General features: G+C 43.5%; 1 protein-coding gene across 1 annotated transcript; it reads left to right on the forward strand.

Annotated features, from left to right (window-relative positions):
- The first annotated feature begins 2665 nt into the window (after positions 1-2665).
- On the forward strand, positions 2666-7739 carry IDNK (IDNK gluconokinase). Its single transcript, XM_059833943.1, has 5 exons — positions 2666-2706; positions 2910-2940; positions 3369-3455; positions 5035-5078; positions 7298-7739. Exons 1-5 carry the CDS (start codon positions 2666-2668, stop codon positions 7656-7658), a joined length of 564 nt encoding a protein of 187 aa, XP_059689926.1. The 3' UTR covers positions 7659-7739.
- The last annotated feature ends 2681 nt before the right edge of the window (positions 7740-10420 follow it).

Raw genomic sequence — 10420 nt, forward strand, 5'->3', positions numbered from 1 at the left:
TTTCATGCAGACTGGGAGACTTAATGTACTTTCTGAGAATTTCTTTCAAGATTTGATTCATATAAGGTCACATTAGCCCTTTTAGCTTCAGAAACTAAGATTGACTCAATCTTCTTCACTTTGGAGAAGGACTTCTATTTGAGGAACTAGTGATATAATCTACCTAACTTATACACATGTCATAAGTTTATTCCTTCAAAGAGGGAGCTAACTTAAAATACTAGTAAAGAAGAAAAAATGTAATTTATTTCATTAAGAATCACCACCACTATCAGATCTCTTATCTAAATAAACTTTTGGGCTTGGTTTTTGTTTCTTTTTTTTTTTTTTTTTGTCCAGTGTAATGAGCTTACTCATTTTGCAGTCACCCAGATAGCCTTTCCTTACAGGAAAAAACAAAGAGGAAATCCAATGTATATAATGAAAACAGGGAGATATTTTCCCATAAAATCAAATTTTCAAATTTCAAGACATGTCTTTTGTTACGGCAGTGCCAATTAAACCATTTTTTTTCATTAAAGAAAAATAAAAACACTCCTCTTTCTATGCTAGCAGAGAAATCAGAAGGTGAATTCTAGAAGGGAAGAGTTAAAACTAACTGGATGGGTCAGTATCGTTAACAACATGTTCATTTAAGACCACTTTTATTATTTCAAACCATAATTTCTCACGCAGAGGCATGACGCCATGGATAAGTAAGCAAGGTACACCATTTCAAAATCCATGCGACAGCATATTTGAGAAGATACCAAAAAAACCACCATGATTCTTAAAATCCACGTTTTTTTAAACATGGATAAATCTATCATATCATGTAAAATAATCATGACTGTACAAGAAACATTGCGTCAATATATTTAGAATTAGTACTACTGCCTATTCTGGAACAACTCAGTACCTGTAACCTAAAGAACATACTATGTGCTACTCCACATTGATAACTGTGGCCTCTAAGACATTAGCAGCTGACTCCCACAACTACAGTGAATATTCATATTCAATATGATATAATCATCCTTGGTGTCCAATCAGTGTTGCCATTTTTTCATGGATACTTCTTCCCTTCCCAACAGCCTAGCATCAGGCCATCTACTCTAGGTACCTGCTAGCCCTTCCCTCTGGCAGGATTAAAGGCATCTGAGCTCAATTGACCATTACCTCTTTTTCTGCCTGCAAATTGTGTGTAAGTAGAATACATAGACTTCGGAGTGGAATTTCCAGACATTCGGTTGTTTAGTTGAAGTGCCACTGTGCATGGGCAAAGCAACTTTGCCACTCACGTATGGCATACACGGTCTGTACAAGAGTAACAAACGCAGTGTCTACAGTGCATAACTTGCTGTGCACACAGAGGTCACCAGTCAGGAGCATGAGCTGCAGGTCTGGGATATCCCACACCCATCAGGCGTGCCTATTCCCCTGCCTCTCTCTACCCCGTCTCTCTCAAGAAGTGTTGTTCCCGCCACACCTCTGCCTGAGACACAGACCTACTACAACACTTGCAAAAAGGAAAAAAGAAAACCCACACTGCTCCACTTGCACATTTTTGTCATCCATATTCTCTGTTTAGACTGCAAGCTCTCCCATGAAGAGACTGTCACGGGAGTCTTTTGTACGTTATTCCCAGCTACTACCGTGCTGCAGCCCTCTTTGCAGCATTAGCTGTAGGCAGCAATTTCTCCACCTAGGGTACGATGTGATCCTGCAAAGATGACTTTTAAGAGAGGAAGCTGAACAAAACACACAACACGAAGGCCACGGATTTTCTTGGTTGCATTTCAAAATAAACGCCTACCACCAGCAGCAGTCTTTCTCCTGCCTGGCCGAAGCAGGGCTCTCCCGAAGCCAGCGGGTGGAGCAGCTCTCACAGGCGCTGCAGGTGCTGCTCCCCTTCGCAGAAAAACGCCGTCAGCGCCGGTCGGCAGCAGCAGCGCTCTGCATCCTCGAGGAGCACAAACGTTGCGGGTCCGATAAACACACAGCTAACGGCAAGAACGCTTGGTGTCTAAGAGCATTTCCACAATTTACAAATATGACTTGACTGATCCTTAAAAAAATACTAAAACAGAGATAGCCTCGGCATGGCTAATGAGTTAATTAAATTCTAAAGGCAGACCTTTGTGAGCAAAGGGTAAAACAGTGTCCAACAGGCGTCAACGCAGGCTTTAACACGCATGGCAGGAATTATTGTTTCTGTTAATTCGCGCGTGTTACCGAGGCTGCGACCGGTGAGTACAGCGCTGGGCACGACGGGGAAAGAGACGCCCGACCAGACGGAAAAGCTACAGACGGGCAGGGTTAGGGAGCAGGGCAGGGAACTTCAGCACGAGGAGCAACTGCGGGAAACGGGAGCGGGGCAGACGACACGTCTGCCGGGGCCCCGGAGGAGGGGAGCGGGAAGAGGCTGCGGGGCGCCACGCGGGGCAGCGGCGCCGCTTTCGTCGCCTCCCCCCGCGGCCCCGCCGCGGCCGCCCCCGCCCGCCCCGCCCCGCGCCCGGAGCCGGCGGGCGGGCCCGCACACGCCTCCCGCGGCCGAGGGCGGGCCGGGGCGGCCGCGGGGTGCCGTCCCGCCTCGCCTCGCTGCGCCGCGCAGGGGGCCGGGCCGGGGCGGCGGGAGAGGGGAAAAGGGGAGCGGAGCGGCTCAGGCAGAGCGGCCGGGCTCGCCATGGTGCTGGTGGTAGTGATGGGCGTGAGCGGCTCGGGGAAGTAGGTACCGGGCGGGCGGGCGGAGAGGCGGAGCGGGGCGGGGCGGAGCGGAGCAGAGCAGCGCCGGGACTCCGGCGGCTGCCCCGGGCCGGGGGTTCCGGCTCGGCGCTGCCGGAGGTGGCTGGAGCCCGTCCCTGCGGGGGTCTGGGCCCCTTGCCCGAGGGCCGGGCGGGTTGTGACCGACTCTTTCTGCTTCCCTGCAGGACCACGGTTGGGTCGCGGCTGGCAGCGAAGGTACGGCTGTGTCACGCTGCGGCTGTGCCGCCTCTGCCGGCGCGGCTCAGCGGAAAGGCTCCCGCCCTGCGCTCGGCGACCCGCAGCGGGCGGGCGGGCGGGCGGGCGGGCAGCCGGTCTTCGCACACGGCCTAACCGCTGCAGCTCGGCGGCGCGGCCTGCCTGTCCCCCGAGCTGGGAGTGGGTGCCTGTCACCAGCCCGGTGTCGCCTACGCCGACTTCAGCTTGGTGCCGTGCTGCCTCAGCTGCTGCTGCTTGTACTGAGCTGGCTTTGTAATTTTTGCTAATCGTTATGACATAAGTGGTGATTCATATGGTGGTGTAAGAGGCCCGTAATTTCGTAGGTGTCGTCTATGTACATTCTGGGATCCTTATTAGCTCGCCTGGTTTGGCTGAATGATCCATAATTTTAATTTTTTATTCCTTAGCTGGGATGGAAGTTCTACGATGCAGATGATTATCATTCTCCAGAGAATAAAAAGAAGATGGCAGAAGGGATACCACTAAATGATGAGGTACCTTGTATAAACCCTGAAAGAACAGTCACTGACACGTTTATCTTCGTAACCTCTGGCACATCACGTTAAAGTAGATTGTGCTTAGTGTAAACTAGGCTGACGGTAAGCATAGGCTGAATTTATAGGTCTGCAGTTGGTAGGAGGGGGGAGGCTTTTTGTGTTGCAAAGGATTCTGCATAAAAAAAATAGTTTATCAAAGTGTTCTTGCTAGCTCACAAGGAGTTAGATGCTGATTCAGGATTTGTCAGAAATCTCTCCCTCTACATCCATATACAGAATTGCAGCTTTAGATTACGTGCTGTTTCTTAGAGTGAAATACATGAAGACAGACAAATGTTTCTACTGAGGTATGTTTCATCACTTTCAGTTACTGCAGTGATTACTCCACAATCTTCTGTTTTATACACTCCTACTTAAAATGTGCTTCCTTCCTTTCAGGCTGTTCTTCAGCCTAAACAGATAAAAATGATCCAGCTTAATTTTACAATACGTATGAATTCAGAGATTTGAGTAAATTAGAAAAGTTACAAGATGACACCTCTTGAACTTTTTCTGGGAAATCTCTAGAAACATAAAGCTGAAGTAGGGAGTTCCTCAAAGCACTCTTAGTCGACTGAAAAGACTATTCTAGAGTCTTGTTAAAAACTTCAATCTTTCACTAGTGGTTGGAAGTTCATATAAGCCAGTATGTCATCTAAAGCAGCATTGCACAATTAAATGACGAAACCATTGGTGTATGGTGCCCAGCAGGAGGCAAACATCTCTTCTGAAACACCAGAGATGCAAAATTGTGAGGGCATTCTTGAATGCTGGTGGGAAGTTATTCTGTAATGACAATAACAAAAAAAGTTGCATTTATTTGTCCACGTTACCATTTGTTGTGCTCACCCAGCAGCGACAGCATTGAAAGATGAAATCGGAGCAATTGTTTAGTGCTCAATAGGTATGACAAAACTTTGTGGGAGCTTAAAATTTGAAATAAGATCATAGTGAGAAGCTGATCAATCACTCACATTGTGTTTGCCTAACTACTGAGCAAAGTTGTTGCAAAATTGTGGCTATGATTACATTTACTTGTGATTGCTACTGACATAAAAATGACATAATTCAGTTATTGCAGATGACTAAATTTAGATCTGTCTGTTCCTGAAAACCTCAACTTTGATCCAAAGCATTCTGTGTGTATGCCAAGATATAAGGAAAAAGAAGTAACAGTTCAGGCTGTACATTTGAATTGTATAATAGAAGCAAGACAGAAGTTAACTGTCCTTCAAAGGTTTACAAGGTGCATGTGACACGCAAATACATATGACTTCCATCAGATATTGTAGGTATCTGTAATATAAAAAGTACTATTCCACTAAAAACATCTTAGTGATAATATGCCTAGCACATTTCATTAGCCTTCAGGCAGTGGTAGCAAATCTACATTAGGAAGAAAGAGAATGAAAACTGAACTTGCTGTACGTACAGTTTAATGCTAATTTTCATCTCTAGTCAAATGCTCTAGGTGTTAGAAGCAATTGTTTCAAATCAATTTCATGAACAATTTGGAACTAACTTGTTTTCTTTCTAGGACAGGATTCCCTGGCTTTGTGCATTGCATGATATACTAAGGAGGTAAGAGAACCTCTAGCTTTAAGGAGTTTGGGCTAAAGACAAAAAGACAAATACCAAAAGTATTTTCCCCATTGCATTCCAAAGCAGAAATGTAGGTAGTAGTGTAAAAACATTCTGCAGGTAGAAAAGCCATTCTATTTTCACTAATCTAAACTGTCATAATTGCTGAGGGTGAGATAATCCCTGAACAATAGTGTTGGGAAAATTGTTGCCAATGATAGTTGTTTCTCTACTGACTATGTAAAAATAACTCCAAGGATCCAGTTCAGTAATAAACCTGACATTAGCTACTTACAAAGGATATAACCACAAAATACACCGATAATGACAGTAGGATAAAGTTTTGTAAAATATTGTTAGTTTGAGTAAGATACGGCATCAAGTTTGCTTGACACCATCTGCCATAGCATCCTCATAGAGAAGCTGATGGAAGTATGGGCTGGTTGAGCAGACAGGGAGGTGGATCGAAAACTGGCTGAACAGCCAAGCTCAGAGGATGGTGATCAGTGGCACAAGGTCTAGCTGGAGGCCAATAAGTAGTGCTGTACCCCGGGGGTCAGTACTGGGTCCCGTCCTGTTTAACATCTTCATTAATGGTCTGGATGATGAGGCAGAGTGTACCCTCAGCAAGTTTGCACATGACACCAAACTGGGAGGAGTGGCTGATCCAGAGGGACCTTGACAGGCTGTAGAAATGGGCTGACAGCAACCTCATGCAGTTTAAGAAGTGCAAAGTCCTGCCCCTGGGGAGGAACAACCCCAGGCACCAGTATACACACTGGGGCGCACCCGGCTGGAAAGCAGCTTTGCAGAAAAGGACCTGGGGGGACCCTGGTGGACACCCAAGTTGAACATGAGCCAGCAATGTGCTCTTCTGGCAAAGCAGGACAGCGATATCCTGGGCTGCAGCAGACAAAGTATCACCAGCAGGTTGACGGAGGTGATCCTTCCCCTCTCCTTAGCACTGGTGAGGCCACACTTGGAGTACTATGTCCAGTTCTGGGTTCCCCATTACGTGAGAGTTGTAGATACACTGGAGAGCATCCAGTGAAGGGCCATGTAGTTGATGAAGGGACTGGAGCATCTCCCAAATGAGGAAAGGCTGAGAGAGCAGGGACTGTTTAGCCTGGCTTTACACTGTGGCTGTTACTTGCTTGTGCACGTCAGGTGAGTGTACCTCATTGGAGCATGGGTTAATTCACTGAGAAATTTATCTATCATCTGGATTGTTATGCTGGATCCATTGCTTTATGTTACATGCCAGCTCAAGGCCACTGCCCAGCTCCAGAAACTTTGCAAAATCAGGTGTACTTTAAAAGAGCCTAATGCCAATGTTTAATGACTAGTACTTATAAGTAGCTGAGGCTGGCATTGGCTTACCTAGGCGATAATAATAGGTATACAAGTTCTTATTTCCCTGTGAACCAAAATCTCATTAACATACCATGATTCTTAAATAGGTTTATACCTAATTTTTATTTGATTACAGAATATATTTTCTTAGGTAGACATTTCAGTCACTCTTCATAGAGACAACTAATTCTGGATTTGCTTTTTGGTGGAACAGACGCACCAGTTTAACACTTGCTTTATTTTAAGAAACCTTGCCAGTAAAAAATACATGTGCAAGGCATTAGTTTACCTGCATCCAATCCCTTCTTTAACTTGAAGTGGGCATATAGGTAGTGCTGCCAATGAGTATGGTTGCAGGAAACATAAAATTTAACATTGCAGTTAAATCTGAGACAGTGAAAACAGGTGTTGGACATATACCTGCATATGTATTTAAGAACAGAGCTCTGTACTGTTCAGCAGCCATTTAATCTCTAGACAGATTTGTACAGTAACTTTATAGATAATGGATGGGAGTTTGCATGGATACTCAGTTGCTGCTGTTCTCAGCAATTATGGAAGTGATCATGACACTTCCTTGTGCTAGAATTGAATTTAATATAGGAAAGAACGGTGGCTAATAAAAAACGTCCCCAAGATTGATATTTTACCAGGAGGCTGGCTAGCCTGGCCTCACTTTCAAATCACATCTTTACCTGCATTGGAAATTTGGTTTCAAAATCCTGTCAATATGATGAAAAAATGCCACTACTCCAAAGGCTGTCCTCTGCAGGGATCCAGGGCTTGTCTCCCTTGTTCAGCAGAACTGACAAGCCATTTTGTTATACCACATATGGATGCATTTTTTTTTTTTTTCTTTCTGATAGAGAAGACTTATCTAGACAAGATGCAATTTTGGCCTGTTCTGCACTGAAGAAGATGTATAGGCGTGTATTGGTTAGTGGAGCACCTGCAATTGAAAGCAACCAGCCAGAACAACCAGGAGGAAATGCAGCACTGAAGATACTCTTTGTTCATTTGGATGGGCCCATAGACATCATTGCTGGCCGTCTGGAGAAGAGGAGAGGACATTTTATGCCACCTGAACTTCTCAAGTCTCAGTTTGATACTCTGGAGCCTCCTAGTGCGCCAGAAAACTTCATTACTGTCAGTCTAGAAAAATCTCTCCCTGAAATAGTGCTGGAGATTGAGCGTGCCATTTTTCAGGGTGAGGCTTTTCTGGAGTAAGTGTCTGAATTACACATACAGAAATTCCCTTAGGGATATCAAGGGCATGAAATAGCATTTTAATTATTAAATTGATTAAGAAATCAAAAGAACTTCTTTTTCCCAATAATTAAATGGATTGAAATGTTAAGTGCTGGTTTACTACTGTTGGTATTTTTATCATGGCTCTGTAAAAGACATGTAAGATGAAGTTTTCAAAAACTGTCAACTTTTTAAACCCTTCACCACATGAAGTTAAAACTCCCATTTTAGGAAGAGCCTGCTTTTGAAAATCCTGTCAACAGTCACACACAATAATTTAATTTCTTCATTTTAATTTTTACTCTGTCAAACATGGAGATAGGCAGATCTGCTATTCAGTGATGAAACACTTTACAGCTTTGATAGAAACAATATATTTATTTTTCTAGAAGTGTAAGAGGCAGGAACATGCATGATGAAGTTCCGTGCCTGACACCACTACTGTCTCACTGCCAGATTTTCAACAAGTTGTAGCTTCTGTGTTTGTGTCCTTGCTAACCTCATGAGGGCACCTGTAACTTCAAGTGAGCTTTCGTGAACTCTTACTGTAGGCATCAAACACCAAGATGAAAAATGTGAGAAAAAAGATAGTGGTGGTGAGACGATATTCAAAACATAATTGTATGGAAAGCTTTAGAAATAAATTGTAAGTGGCATCATATTGGCTCTGGACTTGCACCTTTCATGTACAACGCATACCCATTGAAGTACAGTGGAGGGTGAGTCAACTAGTGATCTAAGATACTGAATACAAGATTGATTGATGTTTCCTTCTTTTAGAAAAACTAACTTACTCTTTCACAGCTGGACCTTCTCCTTCACTTCCCTTTTCTGGTGTGCTTTAGTCTTCCACCTCAGCCGATGTCCAGTCCAATATATGCTTATGGATACATGTTCGTACAACTGCTTTAAAGCTGAAGATCAAACTATTTCTGATATACACACTTTTCACACCTTTTTTTGTCATCAGAAAATTTCAAATATCCAATCAGTTACCTAACTCACAGAATCTAAGGTTAAAATCCTTTCTTATTGCCAAAGTGTTTTGTAAGAAGTTCTTTATGCCTTGTTACAGAAGAGGTGCCTTTTTAGCTTAACTTAATGAAAACTGCAGATAGTTTCTGTAAGAAAGTTTTGAGTCACATCTGAATGGAGTCATCCCCATGTGCCGTTGCACGTGGATTATTTTCAGTGTCATGCAATTTTTTTATTTCTAGGATGATGGATGAACTCTTTTGGAAGCAAAACTCATGTTTCAAAGCATCTTTGGTGTAAAGTAGTTGAAAAATGTTTGTCTTTGTTCTCATTTTGTACGAGTAGTAAGGGCTTTGTGGTTTACTAGACTAACTACTGTGCTTAGATCAGTGCAATAAATGGGCATTATCTGACTGAAAGCGAGCATTTTTAGATACTGATTTGAGATTGTAGACATCAACACACACCCCCAGAAGTGGTCTTTTCCTGTTTGTTTGTGACCTGGAGGGAGAATATCGGGCAGTTACCAGTTTTAGTCTGCTGCTGTACACTACAGCAGCACTAGAAACAATGCTTGCTCTCAATTCAGAGCCTGTATTCTGAGAGCCAAGGTGCAAGCTTAAGACGCAATGTCAAGTGCAAGAGACAGGCATGTCTGGCGGATTCTTAACGCCCTCAAATTTCAGAGACTAGGCGCCTCTTCAGACCAAGTGACTCTTCAGCACTGTGACAGTAAGCTTAGCAACTATGAAAATCAAACGGCACCCCCTTGTGGTACCTCTGCTTTTAGTAAAGTCTTCCCATTTTGCCAAGACACCATTTTACAAAGAGCTTTTCTAATATACCTGTTATTAAGTACAGATTTATGCTTGCTTTTTTCGGACACAATAAAACTAGATCAGGTGACCGTACAGCAATGGGAAAGCAGCTGCATCCTGCCACAAACAGATAATCAGAGCTTCAAATAAAAAAAAAAAATTGGGCACTGTTTTCAAGTGTGAGTGCCAAAAAGGCTAGACCCAAATTTTCAGATCTTCTTGTCAGCATTTATAACATCTTACAGAGTGGCTGGCACTAAAAGAAAATTGTACTCAACACTTAAAACCCATTCTCTCTTAGGGAAGTCTATGTAAACACCTTGGGTTTTGGAAGTCTTTTCTAAACAAAATAGCATGTTCTTACTTACAGGCAGTTCATGTTTCTTCAAATTATGTCCAGATATTTCTCACTCTGCTCCAGGGACGGGAATATTTCCTTCCCTTAACCTTTTAATATATTTGCCTTTTGCTTTTACTTAAAGCAAAACAAAGTATTTCCACAGTTCAAATGATGCTGAAAGGACAACAAAGCGACCATTCAAATTAACATGCCATTAATCTTGTGAATGGCAGGTGCAGTTTTCACTGTTGGAGTTCAGTACTTCAGTCTGTTACGTCCTAATTAGCTCGTGCTTGAAGGTTGTAATTCCCACTTACATCCTTCCATTAAAAGAAGACACCTCTGTACCTTCACTGTTCTAGCCTCCACATTAACTAGAAATTACCAGCACCTCAAACTAGTCATATTTTGCAGACCTAGTGTTCATGAGAACCTCCTGTTTGCAAGAAAGGGCAGCTGGCACTACATAGATGAACACAGCAAGATGTTAAACATACACCAGTTTTTTTCAGAATGCTGATCTGAAGATAATGCCGGGCATCTGCATTTCTCTTTCAGAATCTCAGAAGAGGAGGGAGTTCGCCTTTACCTGGCTCCATTTCAGAGGG

This window comes from Gavia stellata, chromosome Z (assembly GCF_030936135.1).
Source record: "Gavia stellata isolate bGavSte3 chromosome Z, bGavSte3.hap2, whole genome shotgun sequence".
Classification (NCBI taxonomy): domain Eukaryota; kingdom Metazoa; phylum Chordata; class Aves; order Gaviiformes; family Gaviidae; genus Gavia; species Gavia stellata.

Bases quoted from the DNA above. Each gene is read 5' to 3' on its own strand.
- IDNK (XM_059833943.1), top strand. From the start codon at position 2,666: ATGGTGCTGGTGGTAGTGATGGGCGTGAGCGGCTCGGGGAA. The intron at 2,707-2,909 runs GTAGGTACCGGG...GCTTCCCTGCAG, and splicing joins GGCGTGAGCGGCTCGGGGAA to GACCACGGTTGGGTCGCGGC. The intron at 3,456-5,034 runs GTACCTTGTATA...TTTTCTTTCTAG, and splicing joins GGATACCACTAAATGATGAG to GACAGGATTCCCTGGCTTTG.